This window comes from Salvelinus alpinus, unplaced genomic scaffold (genome assembly GCF_045679555.1).
Source record: "Salvelinus alpinus unplaced genomic scaffold, SLU_Salpinus.1 scaffold_40, whole genome shotgun sequence".
In the NCBI taxonomy this organism is placed as follows: Eukaryota; Metazoa; Chordata; class Actinopteri; order Salmoniformes; family Salmonidae; genus Salvelinus; species Salvelinus alpinus.
In genome coordinates this window covers 1,086,279-1,111,442 of record NW_027255981.1, presented here as the reverse complement: position 1 = coordinate 1,111,442, position 25,164 = coordinate 1,086,279, and the positions used below count along the sequence as shown (strand labels likewise).

At 41.5% G+C, this 25,164-nt stretch overlaps 1 protein-coding gene across 6 annotated transcripts in view; it reads left to right on the top strand.

Annotated features, from left to right (window-relative positions):
* LOC139566972 (sodium/calcium exchanger 1-like) overlaps positions 1-24,303 on the top strand; it is a 46,023-nt gene extending 21,720 nt beyond the window's left edge. The window contains exons 3-11 of one of the 6 annotated variants that reach the window (XM_071388358.1): positions 7,911-8,011; positions 9,502-9,522; positions 9,938-9,955; positions 10,063-10,077; positions 12,930-12,998; positions 13,803-13,930; positions 14,408-14,507; positions 18,272-18,544; positions 18,891-24,303. In XM_071388358.1, coding sequence (XP_071244459.1) covers positions 7,911-8,011; positions 9,502-9,522; positions 9,938-9,955; positions 10,063-10,077; positions 12,930-12,998; positions 13,803-13,930; positions 14,408-14,507; positions 18,272-18,544; positions 18,891-19,267 — 1,102 coding nt within the window. In that variant the 3' untranslated portion in view covers positions 19,268-24,303. Of the gene's footprint in view, positions 1-6,906; positions 7,014-7,910; positions 8,012-9,501; positions 9,523-9,937; positions 9,956-10,062; positions 10,078-12,929; positions 12,999-13,802; positions 13,931-14,407; positions 14,508-18,271; positions 18,545-18,890 lie in introns of all 6 variants that reach the window. The other 5 variants (XM_071388357.1, XM_071388362.1, XM_071388361.1 and 2 more) reach the window with 5 other exon arrangements.
* The last annotated feature ends 861 nt before the right edge of the window (positions 24,304-25,164 follow it).

Here is a 25,164-nt window from a genome sequence, read left to right as displayed (position 1 = left end):
TTTATTTGTATTATATTTTACCAGATCTAATGTGTTATATTCTCCAACATTAATTTCACATTTCCACAAACTTCAAAGTGTTTCCTTTCAAGTGGTATCAATAATATGCATATCTTCGCATCAGGTCCTGAGCTACATGCAGTTAGATTTGGGTATGTCATTTTAGGCAAAAATTGGAGGAAAAAAAGGTGATGATCCTTAAGAGTAAAATGTAAAATGCACATGAAATGAACAGTGTAATGTTTGGGTTCAGTCTTGTGTCCTCACCTTTGGTCTAATTATTTCCCCATAATCTCCAGTGTTCTCTGTCAGTTGCTACCATCATCATGCATATGCTTTTTATAGTTCTTATGTTAAAAACATTTAAATTTGGCCCTATCCAAATAGGCCAATTTCCACGAGTGTTTTAAACCATTCATTTCTATTCAATTCTGGTCACAGTAAAGCTTGAGCTTGAGTCTTTCGCAAATCGGACATTAAAGTATAACTTTCTGGGGGCCTCCCGAGTGGCGCAGTGGTCTAAGGCATTGCATCGCAGTGCTAGCTGTGCCACTAGAGATCCTGGTTCAAGTCCAGGCTCTGCAGGTTTGGCCGGCAGGGATGTTCTTGTCTCATCGCGCACTAGTGACCGGGCACAATGCACGCTGACACGGTTGCCAGGTTTACAGTGTTTCTTCTGACACGTTGGTGCTTCTGGGTTAAGCGGGCATTGTGTCAAAAAGCAGTGCGGCTTGGTTGGGTTGTGTTTCGGAGGATGCATGGCTCTCAACCTTCGCCTCTCCCGAGTCCGTACGGGAGTTGCAGCGATGGGACAAGACTGTAACTACCAATTGTATACCATGAAAAAAGGTGTAACTATCAAGTGCTGCTGTGTTTCACTGAAAATAAAATTGGCAATGAAGGTAACTGACATTTACAAGGTCACTGGTGTTGACATTCAGTGACCGTTGACACTGTCTATTTTGTGGGCCTTTGAGTGGGAGTATGGAAGTTCTGAGGACTGAGGAGATGCTGGCTCGCAGCTGGTGTTTGGCCCTGAGTCAAACAGCCCATCGCCTGATTTGACTCAGTTGGAGGGCTGGCTCATAGGGATAGGATTGACGCGGGGCTAAGAAGCCAAAGGAACATTCTCTCTCCTCTATGTTCTCTCTCTCACACTCTTTTTTCCTCTCTCTGTTGTTTGCTTCTCTTCTCCCCTTTATGTCCACTCTGCCCCCCCCCCTCTCTCTCCCTCTCTTACTGTCATTGCCATTCAGTCGCTCTGTCATGACTCACCCACTGTCTGTCAATCTTTCTCTCTGTGTCAGTTAAACTGCTTGTACACTTGGCTTCTGTAAAAGTTACATCCAGAGCTTGCCTTTGAAAAAGCTGTGAGAAAGCCGGCACATGTAATCCTGCTCAGAGCCAACACAGTAGAAATATCCCTTCCAATATCCCTTCCAACAACAGAGTTGTTGGCCTCCAACGTTTACTTTGTTGTGCATCCTTGAAAAAGGGGACTGTATCTCTTCAAAAGCCAGTTGAAATGTGGAGACAGTCCAATCCCCAGTTTCCCATGCTTGTGGGAGTAACAATGGCTCGCTAGGGGGGTCTCTCTGTTGACTCTTTCAGATTAGAGCCACTAAATAGGTTTAGTAACCTTGTGTACCGTTTTTGCCAGGTGGCAGAAGAAGCCCTCTGAATTTGCCAAAAGAGTATTAGTTTGCAGCCTCTCTGTTAGGCACTCTAAGCCTGTAGGAACAATAAAAAATAGAACATTCTTTTCTTTCACTCTTTTGATCAGGAAACCTGCTACCGTATTATATTGTAATAGGCCATCAATCCAAACAAGGAACTTCTTGATCTTTCTTTAAAAACTATTATTGAGGGCTCGGGTACGAGCAATGAAAGATTATCACACAGACATCATCTGCTGTGTCCAGGTTTTTGGTTTAAATCCAGGGGTGTCAAATATATGGCCCGCGAGAGGGTCCAATGTTCCCTGAAATCTTTTTTGGCATTGAGCAAATTTCAGGTCTGCTGAACAAAAACTTGAACGTTGTGAAAATTCTGCGTAACTTCCAGCGCGTGTTTACTGTGAACACTGAGGCTGTACCCATGTTAAGCTACAGTTTCAGACTGTGGCTATTTGATCGTAATGTAGGCCTACCAGAGTGGTCTACCATCAATAACAATGGATAAAATGCATCCATAACATTTTAACATGGAAATAGCTGTTCTATCATTCAGCCTACAGAAGCAGTCAGTGTGGGGTGCTCAATGTAAGCCTACATTCCTTGATTTTTGAAAAAAACATGCAAGGCTTGACATTAACCTGTTTATCCACATGTCCTTCAGACAAGGAGGTGACTGCAAATGTTGTTGTCTTGTTTGATGCAAGAAACCACTTTACAAAATAAAATGCATTATTATTCCCACACCATTACTACAGAGAATCAGACAAATTATCCTGCCCTCTGCCTATTGGCTACTTAGCTTATTCAAGCCTGTTTCGAAATGCTGTGAGGAAGCCGGCACATGTAATCCTGCTCAGAGCCAACACAGTAGAAATATCCCTTCCAATATCCCTTCCAACAACAGAGTTGTTGGCCTCCAACGTTTACTTTGTTGTGCATCCTTGAAAAAGGGGACTGTATCTGTTCAAAAGCCAGTTGAAATTTGGAGACAGTCCAATCCCCAGTTTCCCATGCTTGTGGGAGTAACAATGGCTCGCTAGGGGGGTCTCTCTGTTGACTCTTTCAGATTAGAGCCACTAAATAGGTTTAGTAACCCTGTGTACCGTTTTTGCCAGGTGGCAGAAGAAGTCCTCTGAATTTGCAAATGTTGTTGTCTTGTTTGATGCAAGAAACCACTTTACAAAATAAAATGCATTATTATTCCCACACCATTACTACAGAGAATCAGACAAATTATCCTGCCCTCTGCCTATTGGCTACTTAGCTTATTCAAGCCTGTTTCGAAATGCAACACTGCCCTTTTAAGACCAAAAAAAAGCTCTTTACCGGACTCGCTTTTCAAAGATGTCTAGAAATGTACACGTTTTGTGCTCTTGTAGGAAGCAATCACTCCCCCATTGCTGACTACAAATGATCTATAACTGGGCTAATAACTCACTTACTAGCAAAGGATATGAACAAATGTGCACACATGACTACATGCAGCTCTTGCTTTGATCTCAAAACAAACGCATCTACTCACGACCGCTCATGCTGTAAACACAGTCCAGTTCAAAGTGATTGGCACAGATCCATATATGGGAAATTAAAATACCTATTTGCATATAGATCTACTGCAGCTCTGATTGTTTATGCCACACAGGTATGTGTAGAGAATGGCTGAGTCATGCATTTCAATGCAATAGAATCCTACTCCAATGCCTTCTGCCTACAACAACATCTCTTGCATAGTTAGTTTTGTATTCTAAATCTTGCATAGTTCATTTTGTTTCATTATGTTGAATTAAAAGTGGCTAATATTGTGTTGATTCGAACACAATTCCCACAATAAAGGGAAACGTTGATAGTGTTAATTTGTCACGACTTCCACCGAAGGTGGTTCCTCTCCTTGTTCGGGCGGTGCTCGGCGGTCGGCGTCGCCGGCCTACTAGCCATCACCGATCCATTTTCTTTTTCGGGTTGTTTTGTCTTTGGTTCATTCACACCTGGTTTTCATTTGCTTTAATTTCTGTGTGTATATTTAACGCCTGTTTCCCGCTTAGGTTTATGCGGGATTATTTTCATGTTGCTCGTTGAGGTTACCCTCAGTTTATTCACGTGTGTGCCGTGTTATAGGATAAGTAAGGAGTGTTGTTTTTCTCCTTCCGTGAGTGACTGTGTGTTCCTATGTCTTGGGCATTTATTGGTATTGTACCTGAACCGTTTTTGGACTTGCCGATTAAAGACGCTAATTTGACATCTCTGCGCTCCTGCGCTTGACTCCTAACTACCTTCAGCACAAAGTTGCAACATAACAAAGGGAGAAAACCCGATAAAGTTGAGTAAAGTTCAATCTCGTGCTTCTCTGTGCGGGTTCATGTTTCTTCAGTGTGGTAGTCCCGGGGGATCTGCGCGCCCTTCCGCAGCTTAGAGGGAACAATGCCCACAGGTGGATTGAAAATTGAGGGGGGAAACGAACTCAATATACTTAAAAATAACTAGAACCAAATCTAGACTGTGTGAAATGATAATGGACCTACAATATATTCATATAGTTTCTTAACTGTCCAGCTCACTAATAATCACTGTGCACAGTCAATGGACCTACATTCATACAGTTTCTTGAATGTCCAAGTCGCTAATAATCACTAGACAGTCAGGAAGCATAGAGAATTCCAAAAACGATGGCAAGCAAACATAACCAATTTTCAGTGCGGCCCGCCGTACCTCGTAGAAGACTCCCCTGGTTTAATCCATGACACCCAGGGCTGCCTGAGATGGTGAATAGGAGGTGTCACAAGAGGAAGGGACTGACTCCCTGTTATGTCATCCAAGGGCCCAGCAGGACTCTTGCTATTTCCTTTCACCAGAGACTCATTCACCTACGTGGCACCAAGAGGCCGTTGATCAATAATTCATGTTAATCTTAGTCAATCACATGAACATCAGTTTAATGACTCTATAAAAAGGTCCCTTGTCACTTAGTAGTTGACTTTAAGTAATGGACAATTCCAGCGTGATGGATGTGACATTTCCACACCAAATCACAAATTAAATGTCTCACAGAATGGACAAACAAGACATGAAATAAAGTGTTGCATGCTCAGGTTGACTATCCCACATAATTGCCCTAATTCTAATCAGTTTGGAGGTTCCAATCAATTTGAACTAGTTTGTGGTTTGTCAATCCCTCTCTAGCCTCCACCTAATGAAGTTTTGAAAAAGTAATCAAAGTGTTCAGACTCCTGAGTGGCGCAGCGGTCTAAGGCACTGCATCGCAGTGCTAGAGGCGTCACTACAGACCCTGGTTTGATTTCAGGCTGTATCTCAATAGGTCGTGATTGGGAGTCCCATAGGGCGGCGCACAATTGGCCCAGTGTCATCCGGGTTAGGGTTTGGCTGGGGTAGGCCAGCCAAAATAAAATAAATAAATAAAGGTTACATATTACATTATTACTGACAATTCATCCATACTGTATTCACACTGTGTAAGATTAGCTTCCAGTTGACTCGTAGGGTTGTTGTGATTATTCCCTGTTATTTGTGAGCGTTGCGTTATTCGAATCCGGTATCAGGATAAATAAAAAGCAAGGTCTGCTAACTTTCTTTAATTATGTTTAATTACCGCAAGCAATGAATGGCAAATGCAATTTTCGTATATACGGGTTCGCTGTATCACCGCGCAGGGTTGAACAGGGAACTGGCAGGAAGTACGTAAACAGCTGTTCTTATACCGTGATGACGTAGTTCCAACGCGTCTGTTGGCCTATCACAGTAGAGGCTGAGCGCGGTTTAGACTTTACTCAGCCTGTCCCCTTCTCTCAGATGTCCGCATCTGGTCGTTGCGTAGATTAGATCCGTCTTGTGTCTGTCGATTCTACACTGAAACAGTTCCTAATATGGTATTGTCCAGTGCCCTACCCTCCCTGGTTGATTAGAGATATGCACCCCTCCCCTCTCCAGATTGACCACAGCTTTTATGGCCTGTCACTCAATGTTGGTCAGTCTTTACACACCTACACACACACACATCTGTATTGTTTGTGTGTGTGTGTGTAACAAAACAATATTCATCTTCAAACAATATGCTAGCGGGCTATAGTGCATAAACATAAATCCTAACATATTTCAAATCCAACAGCAAATGGCCATCTGCTACAGGAGCTAGTTTCTGCATTATTTAGCAGTAGCAATCAGACAATTAATAACTTATAAATTGACAATGTCATCTCCTGTTAAGGCCCAAGGCAAGTAGAAAGGCTTTTCATTCAAAGCTGCCTACATAGTTTTTGTCATTACTTGCATCTTTTGTCCAAGTATATTAGTAGTGTGGTGTTTGGAGACATGTTCAGACATGTTTGGCTAGCTGTTAGAGCGACAAGCCTATCTCCCTCTCACCTTACCCCCTGGTCTGGTCTGGTCCCAGATCTGTTTGTGCTGTCTTGCCAACTTGCCAAGGTCATTGTCATGAGTTGGATATACAGCACAAACATATCTGGGATCAGGTAATCATTTCCCCATGGTTTAGTTTATAAACATTATGCAGGAGTGCATCTTCAACCCATGGGTGCTCTGCTTTTGTCTCAGAGTTGTTTTGGTCTCCATATTTGGGTAGCATCGCTGTTGAGAGGATCCTGGTCATTCTCAAACATGGGCCTGTGCCACAGTATAAGACTATTAAATAGACGGATAGACTCTCTAGGCCTTTTCGCATTACTGAGCCAAGCCAAGCTCAACTTACATTTGACCTGTTGCTGAGGGAAAAAATTTAGTAATATATGTTGGAGGGAAAACATGTCCACCATGCCTGTCTGTACATACAGTGGGGCCTATGGCCTATAAGAACACTAACAGTACAATACAGCACTGCATGGTCACACTCGTGAAAATATTTCAGTCTTGTGAATTGTTGTGTCCCTCATTTGTCTCAAATTACTTTCATTCAGAACTTAAATGTAGTATTTTGATGAGGCGATATCTGGGGGCGTTTTCATTTTTCCAGTACATTTTTGTATAAAAAGACATTGATTTCATTGTTTGTGATTTATTGTCTCCCCCTACCGGAATCGCTCGATGTCACTCTACAACCCATCTTCCCATTTGTTTTTGTGCCGTCGCCTTTGTGTCGTTTGACAATGCATGGCTCGTCGTTCTTCTTCCCTCATGTTCACATACGCTTTTCATGTTCTCCATATGCTTTTCTATCTGCAACCTTGTGTTCTTTCTTTCTTTCTCTCACTCTCTGTTTCAGCAAAACTATACAGATCAATATAATCGATGACGAGGAGTATGAGAAAAACAAGAACTTCTTCCTTGAGATGAGAGAGCCTCGGCTGCTGGAGATGAGTGAGAGGAAAGGTGGGGCGATCCCTTCCCAGGCTTTGGTCCCAACCCCTGTACCCCTTAACCCCGCCCCATTCCATTCACCATGTATGGCGTCCCCTACTGGATCCATCCACTATTACTTTGTGTTCGCTCAGACCTACTGTATTGGGTATACATGGATAAAGGCCACATTTACATCCTCCATGGAGCATTTTCACAATCCTGGTCCGAGAGGAACACTGTAATAGACAGGTTTTCCTACCCACTGGATTCTCTTTTTTGGTATTTTTTCATTGTTACCTTTCAACCATATTTGTATAATGGCCGGGTGTATATTTCTTGATTATGAATCCCAAGATTGATTGGAGCCAAAACCAGCATACGCCGTGGTCCTCCAGGACCAGCATTGAGCCTAAAACAATTTTAGTCAGACCTAGACTACAGAGCACTTGTTTATAGTCACTTTTTTTTTTATCTGTGACCTTTTATTGACCTCAGCACCTAGACAAAACAATATCAATGTTATGAGAGGTAAATACCAGGACATAACAATATCAAATGCACAGACTTAACAATAGTGATATTATGTTTAGAGGTTAAGATCAATGAAAAGCTTTGATCTTTAAACTCAAACTGAGATCATAGAGGCTTCCAAACAGAGTTCCAACTGTCCCTCCATGTATGCACCATGAGATGGTACGAGTGTGCAACAGAGCTCGACTTCCCCCCTACCCCCGAACCCGGTCAAACTGTTCCATCTGTACGTCCATGGATGGCTCAGTGGATAGGTGGATATCGAAACCAGTCCAAATCCTTTTTGGTGTGTGTGTGTGTTTGTGAAACGTGCACAATCTATCCATCCCCCACTTCCCGCCCTCGTCCTTCACCTTTCCCTTTTTGTTTTATACCTTGTCTTGTGTCCCCTTGCAGGAAGACCATAGCGGTTAGAATACTTGACCACGACGAATATGAAAGACAGGCCAGATTCTACATAGAGCTGCAGGAGCCCCATTGGAAAAGGCGATTGACAGGTGTGAGAGTAACTGAAAAGAGTAGAAGATGGGCTCAAGCTTCTGACCTCCTCCTCTTCTTCCTCCCACTCCTTCTTACTGCCATCTTTCCTGTTCTTTGTCTCACCCTATTCTGCTCCCTCTCGTATTTTCTCCGCTGAGGCTACCTACCCTCTCCTCTGGTTTCTTGTGTTTCGACCGCCGCTGGTCAACACCGCTGTTCAGTGAACATGATTTGGAACAGGAACAGGATTTGAGCAGAGTCAGTGAAGTTTATTTCTGTCCTGTTAAGGAGTCCCATCCCATGAGGCGTGCAGAGCGATAATAGCTTTTTGGTTGATAAACAAAGGTGGAATGTTGACTGGTAGTGGTTGTATGCTCAAGAAGGTGCTTTTCTAGCCCTTGAGCTCGTGTGGTCTTCAGCCAAGCAAATGGTCCCGAGTTGACCCTTTTATAACCATACCCCTTGGTACTAACTGTGTTCCACTGTTTATGTTTGGGGTGCTGCTTGGAACACACACTCACAATACTCAAGAACGTTATACGTTTTTCAGTATGCATGTTGGACTTTGATTAACTCCTTACTGTAGGATTTTGGAAGAAATGCCATTAAATATATTTTTAGAATGACATAATACAATATTAACATCTATATAAGGTACCAATAAATATACTGAATCACCACTCTCAATGTATGGAAATAACTCTAACATATTATCACTGTGCTAATGAGAAAATGTTGTGATGCGGTGGTTAATTTATCGTGGAAACTTTGCCATCACAGAGAAGTGATTGCCGTACATGTTTATTGTGGTGTCATTTCATTTCATATTTTTTTTATGTATACCTCCAAATTAAGCAATGCCAGAGCCTGAGGCCCTGTTTCCCAAAACCTTGGTAATGTTACATTTTGGGCCATTAGGGACGGTGCATCGTTAAAAAGCTCTTATGAGACTTCAGTTCCATCTCAGGAAACTGGGCCCAAAACAGTACGCTGCAGGATAATGTTAGCGCATCATTTTGACAATACTCTGTCTTGACTTATTCAGTGTGCGTTTAGGCATCATTTCTCATTGTTTAAACTTTCCTCCAGTGGAAACATTTAGCGTGTAACAAATGCTCACTGATACCTTGTTTTTATTTCCGAATATGTTACATTTTTAAATTCTCACAGATATTGTGAATTTAAATTGTGCCCAATATACACTACCTCTGAGATTTGATTGGCCCAAGTGTTTAATTGGCATTTAATGTATAACATTTCGAGTCCTACAAGTCTGATTTCAAATTCAAAAACTTGCTAGACATGTCTAGTCTGTAGTGAACAACAACCTAACCACGAAATCTATATATTATAACTAACTTGCCTGATGGCTATAACTTTTTGTCACCGGCTTGTGTATATTAATTCCTCTGTTTCCCTTTGTTACTTGTTTCCATTTCTCTTGTTTCTCATGTCTCGTTTCTCTCTGCTCAACTGTCTCTTGTATCATCTGTTTCCATCCTATCAGCTGTGTTGCTTCAAGAAATTGGTAAGCGGTCTACTTTTTCTCGTTAGTCTGCTCTGGTGTGCTGTCACACTCTTTGTTTCCCTCGCTTCTGAAGTCACCTATTACTTGAAATGCCAATCATTGTCTGTTACTATTGTAGTGAAGTGTCAAAAGTGCATACACTGGCAGTCCGTGTACATGGTAACCTTCTACAGAAGGGTAAATTAATTTCCTAAATTATGTTCTCAGTTGCAAGAAAACATGTGTAATTGTTCTTATTAAAGAGTGAGTTGGAAGTAGGCTTATACGGTATTTTTGTTACTAGAGTTTAATTATTATTTGCTGATCAAAATGTGTCATTAATGAATAATACTATTAAGATACTTCATATAAACTAATACCCACTCACAACCAAAAGGCATGTTTGATTTATTTTCTTTATTTTCTATGGTTTTAGGTGGATTCGTGAAGACAGGTATGGAATATTGCTATTGCAAACAAAAATTATATTATTTTGGATTCAATGTATATATTGATTGATTCATTAATTAATTAATGGGTCCTTTTTATTCATTTTAATAGACAAAAGGCTTTATGGTAAGAGACGATTCAGTGTTGTAATTGATTGCTTTAAATCGGTGAAATTTAAAGCAAGTAAAATTCAAGTAACATATGTCACCTTGGTGAGAATCGTGCGTTCTACTACCCATTACTAATGGCACAAGCCTTTCAGGCTACTCTTTCATTGTTTAGACTATCTTTATAACTATGTCTATTTACACATAGACATTTATAATAAACCAATGTAATAGATTGATTATATTGAGAAAGGTTTGATAGACTTTAGTTGATTTGAGCATGGCATATTTTCAAATCAATTATACTCCAAAGACAGCACTGTGTACACTTGAATGAATATATTCGACTGTGTACTACTGTAGTACTACTATAGTCTTTTCTTTGATACTAGAAATGTCGTTTTTTTGGGGTTTGCACTTCCAGGCATTCAACATGTAGGCCTACCCTATCACTGAATGAGTCACACTTCACTGTGTGCGAAAGAGTGTGAAAGAGGATGAATGACCTCACTGTGTGTGACCACACTGTGTGTTTCTGTAGGCATGTACCAATGGACGCTGCTGAGGGGGCTCATAATAATGGCTGGAATGGAGTCAATGAAGTGGTATTAACCGCATGGAAACCACATCTTTGATGTGTTTGATACTATGCCATCCGTTACATGTAAGGGATTACAAAAAAAATGGTAACTGTAATCTGGTACATTACCAGAAAAAAAACACTGTAATCAGATTACAGATACTTTTGAAAAACTACAGGATTACTTCGAGGATTACTTTTGAATTCAGAAAGGATGTTTGCGAGAAAAAAAATCTTTGATTTCTCAATGACATTCAAATCAGCATTGAAACAAGGTGCACATTAAAATGTGTTCCACCTGAGCCAGTCTGACCATTATGATGACACACCAAATGTGTTTGATGGATCGCGGGAAAAGAGCACGGATAAGCGTGTGCAGGCTACAGTACAAGCTATGTCTTACAATGGTGCGACTGCTGTCGGCATCCAAAGATTATCCATCTTTAATAAACGCTTGGAGGTAAAGGATGACAGCAGTGGTGTAGTCTACGGCGATACGATCTACAAAGCGTATTGATGTGAATCACACTGCTGCTCTCTCATTTAGCTATTTGCGCCTTACGGATTGTGGTTGTTGTGGATGACTGTTCCCAAATCTAAATATGTATTTGAACCCAATAATGGTTGAATTCAACAAGTTCAAGGTGCTTATCAATCATTGTTTTTTAAACCAGTGGCCAAAAATGCACTCTTGCAACAGCTGCATAGTGCAGCTCCCAGCCTATGGAATAAAAGTGGGGATTTTATTGCTCAATCTAATTCATGCTGATAAAAAAAACATCCATAGGCCTAATGGACACATGTTCAAACTCGCACACTTTTGATCTGTAGTTGGTACATCCATTTTTGGACTTATAAATGATATATATTAATGTAAAGATATAATTTAGTCGTATTATTATATGTAGTAAAAAGCGATGGTTTAGAAGAAGCCTACATAACCAACCCATAAAGTAAAATTTAACATCCATATATGGCCAGCTATGTAAACTTCAACATTGATTTATCCTGCAATAGATGTCCTTCAATTGGTAACATACATTTTTGTCTTCTTCTAATGACTCTTAAGGGGAAAGTAATCCAAAAGTAACTGAATGTAATCAGATTGCGTTACCGAGTTTGAGTAATCCAAAAGTTACTTTATTGATTACAATTCTGGACAGGTAACTAGTAAACCTGGCAATTGACTTCATTCCAGCCATTATTAGGAGCTTTCCTCCCATCAGCAGCCTCCACTGGCGTGTACGTCCCGAGACACGTGTCATTTGCATGCCACCGGGGTTCGTGGAATGATTCAAAGCCTAGATTGACCTCCAACAAGACAGCTTTTGCCCTTTGTCCACTTTGGCTTATATGCACCACACCCGTGATCAGACACTCACACTGGTATCACTGAGCACACTCTGTGGTCCTTTAACGGTTGGGTCGTGGACCGTTAATGGCCAGGTCACACTATTCATCAGGGTTCAATCAAGTCTCTTGGGAATGCAATTTCCACCAACACTTTGTACTTACTCAACTATATACTGATAAGGTAAATATAACAATGTAACGAAACGGAACTAGTTCAATTCTGACTCAGATAATTTCATGTCCCAAAGAACTTGAGTTGAATTCCCCCTATTTTACAGGAAATAGACATTCATAAAGCTTACACACTTGACACACTTGTATCATGGTAATGCGGTTATTACAAATGATTCATACATGGTTTATGAATGTGTTCTTGTTGTGTAAGGTGTGACCAGTTGTATAGCCATTTCACCTAACATGCCTGGTGATGGCTGTATGTGCTATATCAGTGGTCACTCCGGTTCAAGAGAGGTACTGGGTGTGCAGGCTTTCGTTCCAGCCCAGCACTAACACACTTGGTAGGACTTAGGCTATACACTTCATTCAGCTCTTCAGTCTGGGCCGGGATTAGCTGAATCACGTGTGTTTGTGATCCAAATGCTGTATGAAAAAATAATATTTTCAATCAAACACAGTCACTGGTTTCCCCCGGATAACTTTAAAAACTTGATTCCTCTAGAGCTGCAACTTTAACAAAAGTCTCAAAGCAAATGTACTCAAATGAATGTACTCAACAAAGTAATGTTTACAGTGGGATCAAAGAATCTCAACAACTTTTCAAATGAAACGTGCGTTCCTCCACCATAATATTGTGAAATATATTGGATAGTGTTTTTGACTTATCCGGAAACATTGGGAAACAGTTTTTTTTCAATCTAATGGGGGCTCTTTGTGCAATGAACTTTGAACTGTGAACTGTGAACTGTGTTATCCCTCAGGCAGGGACGTCTACCGGAAAGTGCAGGGTAGGGATAACCCTGTCCCTGCCACCATTATCAGCATTGCAGGTATACATCCTCCCTTTGTCCTCTCCATCCTCCCCTCACTTCGCTCTCCTCTATCCTCCCTCACTTCTCTATCGTCTCGCTCATGTGACTCATGAGTTCTCTGTCACGGATGTCCCAATACTGCCTCCAGCTGGAAATCTCTGTGAATTAACAGTCTGCTTTCACATTTCCAGTGTCACTCTTTCTGAATGAACCCCCTTTCTCTATCAGCTCAGTACGCCAGTGCTCCTGCTTTGGTGACTAGCTTTGGGCCAGTCAAATGGCTAGGTTGTCACTGCAAAGCTAATAGTCCGTATCCTGCAGCTATTGCACATTTGCCTCTTTCACACACCTTTGTGGCTTCTCCTACTATCTATGTCCATAGATCATTTATGGTAGCCTGTGTATGCACACTTTTCTTAGTCCTCACTTTATCGTTAATCAATTAGCATAAACAGAGCACAAGAAGGTACACTTGCAACAGAAACCTGGACTCAAGTGACATTTTCACACTTATGAGCCTCACTAAACTGAACCAAGCTGAACTGTTATGCACAGGCCAGGTTATGCATCCAACACAGTAGCTGGAGCTGTGCTAGAAAGGATTATGTAACAATAAAATATCCAAGGCAGCATAGTACGGCACAGCTGAGCACAATATTTGGAAAAGTGTCCATATTTTCAAGAGCAGTTGTTGAGCAGTCAACAGCTACATTGGCCACTCGCGGACATACATGCATGGCCTTTTATGGGTATCGTCCTTGTCATGGCCACTGACCACCCAAATGTGTTCACTCCCTTTCTTTCTCCCCCTCTCTCCCTCAGAGGAAGGGGACGAGGAAGCTCTCTCCAAGAAGGAGGAGGAGGAACGGCGCATCGCTGGGATGGGCCGGCCCACCCTGGGGGAGCACGTCAAACTGGAAGTCGTCATCGAGGAGTCGTATGAGTTCAAGGTACGTGAAATTATATTTTGAATAACCCAAAATATTGTATTTTTAGCTCTTTGAAGCTGAAGTATAAAATTGAAGAAAAAAAAAAAGAAAAAAAGAAACTTGCAGAGGGGAAGCATAGCATACCGCACAAAGAACAGGTCTACCCTACCGCTTACCAGACTTGCTTTCAATGAGAGTGGCAAATCATTATCTCTCATTTATATCTGAAATATTTCGGGTCGCGCGCAAACCTGCAAATTGTACCTTTAATAATAGTAAATCACAGCTTTGATAGGACCGTTAAACAAATAGTGCACTATTTGGTTCCCAGTCTGGCCTGATAAATCAAACTGCTTTGTCTTTATTGTATTGTATAGACTTTTACATCATGTGCACTGCCAAGGTGTATTCATTGGGCATGTATCTGTGTTTGTGGAATGCTAAATAACCAGGATTGAGGATTATTAGACTGAAATATTATTTTCTGGTGCCCCACAGAACACAGTGGATAAGCTGATTAAGAAGACCAACTTGGCTCTATTGATTGGAACCAATAGCTGGAGGCAGCAGTTTATGGAAGCTATCACAGTCAACTCTGGTAAGCAGATCAATCAATCAATCATTTAATTGGCAGCCTATAGAGCTTGTTAGAAATGTGTTTGTAACAAAGTGACTAACCAGAAATCCAGGCCTAACAACCCCAAAAGAGCAAGCCACAACTAGAGTGACAGGGGAACACTCCCTAGGTCTAGGAAGTGCAGTAGGAAGAACCCTTCAAGGTAGCCTCTTAAAAACCATATCTGCGTCTCAAATGGCATCATATTCCCTTTATAAGTGCACTACTTTTGACCAAGGCCTATAGCACTCTGTTGAAAAGTAGTGCACTATAGTGAATAGGTTGCCATTTGGGAACCAGCCTATATTCGGATTATTGGACAACAATACAGGATGATGTATTCAGAGCAAAATCAAATCTTGTCCAAAAGAGAAAATATGATGTTATTTTCCTTTCATGTCACATTTGTCTTAATTGACTACACAATCACCCTAGCCACAAAGCCATCTGCCCAAATCTTAATTGGAATGCTTTTCGTAATTAGCGGGAACTGTGAAGTTCTTGTAGCGACGCCCTCCGAAGCACATTCCAGACACAATGCACACTGTTGATTTATCAGCAGGGTAGCGCCGAAGCACAACGGACTCATCAAGCAACACACACCCACACGATCTCACATACACAATCACATATACACACACATCTCACACACACACGCGCATGCATGAACACACGCACACAGACAGACACACACACACAGAAAGTTCCACTGAGGGCCTGAGTGGAGATGACAAAGCGTGTTAGCCATGGGAGTGCGCTCCAGAGGTGATTGCTCCAGGGATACAGTAGTAATGAGATCATTAAAAAGTCCATGTAATGAATTAGTCTGCTCATGGGGTTCTAAACTACGTGTGTGTTTGTGGCCATGTCCAGAATCAGGCTTGCCTACTACTTACTTAAACTGCATATTGTGTGCTAGTATCACATACTGTTAAAAATAAAATGAATTCAGTAAGCAACAAATATCAGCATAATAGAATCCTGAGGATGCATAATCTAAGGAGCAATTCCGTTTATTCCCGCCATTCGTTCATTTTGGTACAGCGCGTCCCCTCAGCTGATTGTCAGCTGTTGTCAGACACTTGGTTCTCCAAAGACGATTCTCTTCCTCAAAAGTGTACAGAGAATTCTACTGGCTGAAAAGCTGAAATTAGTATGACATCCTGCCTGTAATGGCTTTCGTCTGTAGAAGGAGAGGAGGACCAAAGCGCAGCGTGGTGCGTATCCATAATTTATTAGAATACTTCTCAATATGAACAAAAACAATAAACAGACGAAAAACCAACGAAGCTACAGTCCCGAACTAGTGAACACAGACAAAAACCAGGAACACACGAACAGGAACAATCACCCACAACCAACAGTGAAAACAGGCTACCTTAATATGGTTCCCAATCAGAGACAATGCAAAACACCTGCCTCTGATTGAGAACCATATCAGGCCAAAAGACAAACCTCAACATAGAAACACATAACATAGACTGCCCACCCCAACTCATGCCCTGACCATACTAACTAAAGACAAAAACAAAGGAAAATAAAGGTCAGAACGTGACACTGCCATTTAAAGCATACAAACATTTTGGAATTTCACATACAAACATTCTATGAAACAATGCCTACTATTCAGAATGCAAGCATGGGTATTCGGACACGACCATTGTGTGTGTGTGTACTCGTGAGTTCTGAACTGTGCTAATATCCAGGAAGACCCTTTCCACTAGGATAGGCACAGAGTCTTTGCTGCAGATGGGCTATGGTTGATCTCATCCCTAATCTGTAACACAAATTAAATTGGAAAACAAAACAGGACAGGACATGGTCAAGCTGGATCTGTTTAACCACTATGTCCACTCAAATGCATGCATGAGCACACGCACCCACACGTAGAAACAAACATTGAAACAAGTACTGAAATGCAGACCTATGTCTTGAGACATACTCATGGACACGACATGTCCATGAGTATGTCTCAAGACATAGGTCTGCATATCATCAACAATACACACAAATACAGACGCACACACATACAGACACACACTAAAACGTGACCATTCCCTGCTCCCATGCAGAGAAACGCATTCAGATGGATTTTGCCCATCAGCTATTTTAAGCCGCGCTGTCAGTCACCCTAATGAACTCTCCCATGGCTTCAATGAGTAGAGATGTGGCTCACCGTCCTGACTTGATGTGATGAGAGGCTTCATTGTTTGTGTCATGTGGAAATTCACTCTCCACACAGTCTGTAAGGAGTGGAGAGAGTGGGGCTAACGGCTAACACTACTAGGAAAGCCTGAACGTCTGTGTTTTAATTTAGAATGGACTAGTGGTGGCTAGTTTCTCCTGGTCTACTCACAGTTTAAGACTCATTTACATTGCGGAGAAACTTAACATTGTAGCAGAGGTTTTAACCATGTTAAATGTTGAAATTGAACTACGAAGTTGGGGTTACAACTAACTACCGGGGGTTTGCTAACTACCTCGCTCAAAGAGTGCAGAGTATAAAGTCAGACAATCTGCTGTCTCAGCCACTGCCTGTTACTAAGGGAGTACCCCAAGGCTCAATCCTAGGCCCCATGCTCTTCTCCATTTACATCAACAACATAGCTCAGGCAGTAGGAAGCTCTCTCATCCATTTATATGCAGATGATACAGTCTTATACTCAGCTGGCCCCTCCCCGGATTTTGTGTTAAATGCTCTGCAACAAAACTTTCTTAGTGTCCTACAAGCTTTCTCTACCCTTAACCTTGTTCTGAACACCTCCAAAACAAAGGTCATGTGGTTTGGTAAGAAGAAGCCCCTCTCCCCACAGGTTTGATTACTATCTCTGAGGGTTTAGAGCTTGAGGTAATCACCTCATACAAGTACTTGGGAGTATGGCTAGACGGTACACTGTCCTTCTCTCAGCACATATCAAAGCTGCAGGCTAAAGTTAAATCTAGACTTGGTTTCCTCTATTGTAATCGCTACTCTTTCACCCCAGCTGCCAAATTTAATCCTGATTCATATGACCATCCTACCCATGCTAGATTACGGAGACATAATTTATAGATCGGCAGGTAAGGGTGCTCTTGGGGGGCTAGATGTTCTTTACCATTTGGCCATCAGATTTGCCGCAAATGGCTTAAGGACAACAAAGTCAAGGTATTGGAGTGGCCATCACAAAGCCCTGACCGCAATCCTGTAGAAAATTTGTTGGCAGACCTGGAAAAGCGTGTGCGAGCAAGGAGGCCTACAAACCTGACTCAGTTACACCAGCTCTGTCAAGAGGAATGGGTCAAAATTCACCCAACTTCTTGTGGGAAGGTTGTGGAAGGCTACCTGAAACATTTAACCCAAGTTAAGCAATTTTAAGGCAATGCTACCAAATACTAAACTTCTGACCCACTGGGAATGTGATGAAAGAAATAAAAGCTGAAATAAATCATTCTCTCTACTATTATTCTGACATTTCACATTCATAAAATAAAGTGGTGATCCTAACTGACCTAAGACAGTGAATTTTTACTAGGATTAAATGTCAGGATTTGTGAAAAACTGAGTTTAAATGTATTTGGCTAAGGTGTATGTAAACTTCCGACTTCAACTGTATATATATTTTTTTATTAAATCCCAGCACCCGTACCCGCAGGAGGCCTTTTTCCTAAATTGTAAATAAGAATTTGTTCTTTACTGACTTGCCTAGTTAAATAAAAGTTAAATAAAATAAATACAACACATCTTCCCTCCCCTAAAAATGTCTCAGGCGATGATGATGAGGACGAGTGCGGCGAGGAGAAGCTGCCCTCCTGCTTTGATTACGTCATGCACTTCCTCACCATCTTCTGGAAGCTCCTGTTCGCATTTGTGCCGCCCACCGACTACTGGAACGGCTGGGCCTGCTTCGTGGTCTCCATCAGTATGATTGGCCTGCTCACCGCCTTCATTGGAGACCTGGCCTCCCACTTTGGCTGTACCGTGGGCCTCAAGGACTCCGTGACCGCCGTGGTGTTTGTGGCGCTCGGGACGTCTGTGCCAGGTGCGTTCCATACATGCTGCAAAACACCCAGACAGGCATACACGCGCAAAAACATATTCACAAACTCTGGGTCTTATTAAGACTCTGTCACCAATCTGGTGTTTGCGGCATCGGGACGCCAGGTTAATAACATACACCATCTAACTCTTTACTCTCATGACCGGGTTTTATCATAATTAGGCATTGTCACTCCTAAAAGCAGTGTTATGTAGGGTTTATATGAAGTGTTCTTGAATAGTACACTATGGCATAGCTCTTGTCATGCATTGACATAATTTTTGATCTGTGTTACCCTATCACAATTCCCAATTCTCCCTTTCTCTTTATCTCTCTCTCTCTCCCCCAGACACATTTGCCAGCAAGGTAGCTGCAATCCAGGACCAGTACGCCGATGCCTCCATCGGCAACGTAACGGGCAGCAATGCCGTCAACGTCTTCTTGGGCATCGGCGTGGCCTGGTCCATCGCCGCCATCTACCACAATTCCAAGGGCAACGACTTCCGGGTGGACCCGGGCACCCTGGCCTTCTCCGTCACCCTATTCACCATCTTCGCCTTTGTCGCCGTGGCCGTGCTCATGTACCGGCGCCGGCCCGAGATTGGGGGCGAGCTGGGTGGGCCCCGTGGCCCCAAAATCGCAACCACCTGTCTCTTCTTCAGCCTGTGGCTCATGTACATCGTATTCTCCTCCCTGGAAGCTTATTGCCACATTAAGGGCTTCTAACTTCTCTATAAAGTATCTGACAGAAAGATTCAAAAAGGAATAATTAAAAGATCTAAGAAAGCCATAGCTTCTAGAGTCTTCAAAAGCTTCTGAAAGATCTTCGAAAGCTTCTTAGTCTTTGAAAGCTTCTATACGGTCTAATAAAGCTATCCAAAAGTATTTGAAAGCTTCTAAAATATATTTTAAAGCTTTTTAGTCTTTGAAGCTTCTAAAATATATTTTAATGCTTCTAAAAAGAACCACTTTATTGACATCCAAGGTCTTTATCCTAAATCTAACATCCATGACTCTGCATACCCTTCTATCTCGTCCTATGCTTAAGCCATCTACTGCCACATCCAAGACATCCGAAGCATCCACTACTACAACTAAGGCCTCTGAACCAACACCAGCAGGATGGTGGCCCAAAAATAGGGATTTTTTAATTTTTTAAACTATTAATTTAGTGTTTGTCCTCTAGCTCCTTCAATCCTGTTGTTGCAGCTTTATTTTAAATGGAAGCTATCTGTTGACTTTCATTGGATCAAGACTCCTAAGGCTGTGTATCCAAAATGTACTTTCGGATGAAGCAAAAACGCATGCTTGTTTGGTTATACAGAACTTCAAAGCTGGGCATAGAACTGCTGCTGGTTGGCATCCACAATTTCTGTTCGGTGCCCCCCCCCCCCCCCCCCACCCCCTCAAAAAACTACACAGATTTGTCATAATATTCCTGTAACACAGAAACGTGAGTGGTTGTTTAAATGCAAAGAGCATATGGATATGATAAATGCATAGTTACTTAGGTAAAAACTTGAATGAGGCTGTAGCTCATGTTATGTCTACACTGTACGGTTGCAGTGATGACTGTATCTCTAATATTACAGAAACTAAAGAAACCTTTCCTTACAAGAAGAATGTCTTGATATAAAATGTCACTAATGCACATGTTACATATTATACTTTTTCCCCCACTAAACATTTATCAGCAACAATACTATAACACTAGACAAGTCAATAAATAATGAATTAGAGGTGAAATAAGCATTATGGCTTTGTGAAATGTACTGTCTAAAGGTCGGTGACTACACATTGTACATGACTTGATTTATATCATATAATGTCTTCTATGATCTTTCTTTTCATTGAGTAAAACATATTTCATTCAGTCGGCTGTGTCTGCCTAGCAGACCGTTTTTACAATGAAGAGATTGTGAGAACGCTATAGAGTGGAGACCACAATGCACTGAGATCTTTTGTCAAAAGGTGATCTAAATTTTCACTAAAATACATTTACCACAATTTACAAATTAAATATCATTGTAAAACAAAAACTAAACTGCGTGAATTGAAATCAACAAGTTGTTTTATCAAAAAAATAAAATAAAAAATCGGAAGGAATGAGCCTAGATATCTTTCAGTGAAAGATTTTTGAAAATGTTTTTAGGAAAATGAATCAACCTTTTCTAGCGTGGTTGGACAAGTTGAAGCTCTTTTGACATTCTTATCAGACCTCTTATGACAAGGATTATATCCTATACAGTATGGATCTTCCATATTTGGGTGAATAGGGCTTTTAAGACTTCTATCATTGCCATTTCAAAAAGATAAAGTCCAGAAAAGATATAGTATGCCATGGATGGGCAACTGGCAACCCTCTTTTTGTAGGCCTGCGGACCAAAAAAAACGAATTCTTAGGAGTTAAGTCGGGGTCTCAACTTACTGTTGAAGGTTAGAATAAAGAATACACCAGATGCAATTTCGAAATGGGGTTGTGCATCAGCAGTCACTCAATTAGCCCATGTCAGCTAAATGTTTTTTGATTGGTAAATTAGTCGAGTGGCCAGCGATCTAAGCTTGTAGTAACCATGGTCGAATTACCAACCAGGGTGGTCCCATTGATTATCAGTTATCATATTAAAAACTGCTAACATTTGCATATTGTTTTCTCTAGCCCATGGTAAAATGAGTAGAATAGCATGAAATTAGTTATAAAATAAAAATATATTCTCTCTGCCCTGTGGCAAAATGTGTAGAAATGCAGAGAACTTGCTTTAAAACGGAAACATTTTCTCTACACCCCATGGCAAAATGTGTAGAACTGCAGGAAATGAACTTGAAAACTTAAGATGTTTCTCTTCGCTGTCACAACGGTGCTTTGCTGGCGGGGGGTGGTATGGATGTGGGTACGCAGACCCACGACCCACTGCCGCCCCTCATGATGAGTTCCGTTGCCCATCCCTGTAGTAAACTATCAAGACCTCCAAGACAGAGACTGCCAGTCCCTTTATATATGTGATGTCCCAAGCATCTTTCATTTGGTCTGTTAACCACCGCAGGTGACAGACAAAACAACACAAACTCTACAGTTCTGCTTCTTTCACGGAAAAGTCATCAAGAATGTCTTGCGTGTCAAGTTTTGTCATATACGTTGTTGTCGATTCTTTGTCCAGGCGCGCGGCGATGTTCACTTTGGCGCTGTGGTGAGCATAGTGTGCTAGCGTTAACTCTGACTGAACCATCCTCAACGTTGGATTGTCAATGTGCTACTTGTGAACTATATGCATGAGTGTAAACATAACTGTATTTGATAAGCCGTAGTTATCGTTAACATTAGGGGACACGTGTTAATAATGACTAGTTGATTGAGTTTGTTTTTGTGTGTTTGCTCCTAGAACAATGTTATCTGAAAGACTCCACTTCTTTAAAGTGATGTGAACAAATCATTTCTTATTTGTATGAAAGGCAATATCTCATACTCTTGTGTTGATGAAATAGTTATTTGTCCAAAGCTATATTGCTCTGCTTGAGTTTGCTGATGTCAAGATTGAGGAAAAGACGAAGCAGTACTTTGTACTTTTTTTTGTAAATAGTGTACAGTGTTGTCAAAGTGAGGTAGTTGGCCTCAATGTTGAAAATATAAGATTCAAGCTATTTATTTTCCTACCCTTTTGGGGACACAAGAATAGCTAATGTTGCCTTCCAGGGGAGCCACGTTTGAATTGACGTTCCCCCCCTCTTTTCCTCACATATTTCTGAATGAGTCTGGGTGGTTCTTGTCCTTGTTGAGGTATTTTGATCCTTTCTTGCAATGGAAGTTGTCCTGTCGTCAATACATTCAGGGGCCAAAACAGATACTACAAACCGACTACAGAGTGAATTCAGCCAAATCTAAAAAATAAAATAAAAAATAGCATTCCCTTTACCAGTACTGTGTGAATGTATGGTATTGTAACTTCTTACACAGTTTTGACTGGTTTAAACAAAACAAAAGGAATCGAGCCCAATTTTTTCTCTCACATTAGGAACATTGATTCACTATTAGGACAGCTGATGCACAAAAAAAAAGCCATATTATGGCTTCTGTTTATTTCACCTTTCTCATTGTTCCTATTGGTGATGTCACACACATTGACAATATTTTATTGATTCACTCTTCCTCAGCTTGTCACAAGCCTAGGCCCATCTCTAGACAAATTGTTTTATGTATTAACATTGGTCATACATACTGTATAGCCTTGTCCCCTTCTGTAACTGTGCTGTAGCCAACTTTCTATTCTTCCATCCTTGTCAAGCTATACATACACTATATATACAAAAGTTTGTGGACACCCCTTCAAATTAATGGATTTGACTATTTCAGCCACACCAGTTCCTGACAGGTGTATAAAATCGAGGACACAACCATGCAATCTCCATAGACGAACATTGTCAGTCGAATGGCCTTACTGAAGAGCTCAGTGACTTTCAACATGTCACCGTCATAGGATGCCGACTTTACAACAAGTCAGTTCGTCAAATTTCTGCCCTGCTAGAGCTGCCCCGGTCAACTGTAAGTGCTGTTATTGGGAAGTGGAAGCATCTTGGAGCAACAACGGCTCAGCTGCGAAGTGGCAGGCCACACAAGCTCACAGAACAGGACAGCTGAGTGCTGAAGCGCGTAGCGCGTAAAAATAGTCTGTCCTCGGTTGCAACACTCACTACTGAGTTCCAAACTGCCTCTTGAGGCACCATCAGCACCATAACTGTTCGTCGGGATCTTCATGAAATGGGTTTCCATGGCCGAGCAGTTGCACACAAGCCTAAGATCACCACGCGCAATACCAATTGTCGGCTGGAGTGGTGTAAAGCTCGCCGCCATTGGACTCTGGAGCAGTGGAAACACGTTCTTTGGAGTGATGAATCACCCTTCACCCCCTGGCAGTCTGACGGATTAATCTGGGTTTGGCGGATGCCAGGAGAACACTACCTGCATACTGCCAACTGTAAGGTTTGGTGGAGGAGGAATAATGGTCTGGGGCTGTTTTTCATGGTTCGGGCTAGGCCCCTTAGTTCCAGTGAAGGGAATCTTAATGCTACAGCATACAATGACATTCTAGAGATTCTGTGCTTCCCACTTTGTGGCAACAGTTTGGGGAAGGCCCTTTCCTGTTTCACATGACAATGTCCCAGTGCACAAAGTGAGGTCCATACAGAAATGGTTTGTCGAGATCGGATGAATTGGGATGAATTGGAATGCCGACTGTGAGCCAGGCCTAATCGACCAACATCATTGCCCGACCTCACTAATGCTCTTGTGGCTGAATGGAAGCAAGTCCCCGCAGCAATGTTACAACATCTAGTGTAAAGCCTTCCCAGCAGAGTGGAGGCTGTTATAGCACCAAAGGGGACTAACTCTATATTAATGCCCATGATTTTAGAATGAGATGTTCGACAAGCAGGTGTCCACATACTTTTGGTCATGTAGTGTACATCTTGGTATGACAAGGAATGAACACAGAGAGGATTTGGCAAAAGCGCAAACAGACTGGACCACCAGGCTGGGTAATACAACCACCATATTTCTCTCAGAATGCTTGTTCTATAGGTTTCATTTCGTTTTTTTATTTTATTTATCAGGGTTTTTGGTTTAAATGTATTTGTTTGCTGTAAAATGTATTTGAATGTAATGATTTTTTCTTTCATTGTGCATGCAAAACAGGAGGGACGTACACGATCTGTAATGTGTACCAAGGCTCAATTAGTTCTGTCACAGAAAATAAAAGTTTTGAAACCTAGCTTGTCTCAGGGACATCAGTAGAGTTATGGGTGTGTACATGATTGTGTATGATGTTAGGAGTTGGGTATTTGGTCAAATAGATATTTCTGATAAACAGTAAGTTGGCGCCCCCTTCTGGTACATTTAGCTGATACTGTATTGACAAACGTGTAAGATACATATTACTGTATTACATATTACCTTTACAGGACTTTACTATTTTCCCATATTTAAAAATATATATTTTTATCATTTAAAAAAAATGACTGAATATTAATCTAATCGTATAAAATGTCCTTTAAACGTCTCTGCGTGCGCAGGTAAACCAGAAGAGATTCATGAAATGGCAATCTGCAGTTCAAACAATAAAAAAAGCGGTCACCCTTTAGTCGAGGCTATGGATGCAAGGACTGACCATCCATGAGATCAAAATGATAGTTTTAACCATGTTTTGAAGCTCTACCGTGTTTGTTTACAATTACATTGTTTACAAATAATGGAGTAAAACAAACGGACCTTTTACGGCCCTGATGGAGTTAGATGCTTCTAATAACTCCTTCATGTAGCAAGATGGTGACACGCTGAAATGACACTTCTTGATCTTCAAACGCTCCACTGAGCATTCTCGTAGGAAACAGTGGGGCGATGTCATCGATGGCTTCGTCCATCTTTTTTACAGCCTGCGGGTTAGACAGTTGAACTAAGTACACGATGCATTTATAGGTTATATTCTTCAATAATCAATGGCTTTATATTATTCATTTAAAAGTCCACAAATGGAAGTAGCAGTTGCAGATTGCCCAGCTGATGGTAAGGGTTGAAAAACAGAGGCCGGGGAGTGAATTCAGCCAGAGAGGAGGTTTCACTCAACCCAAATGCT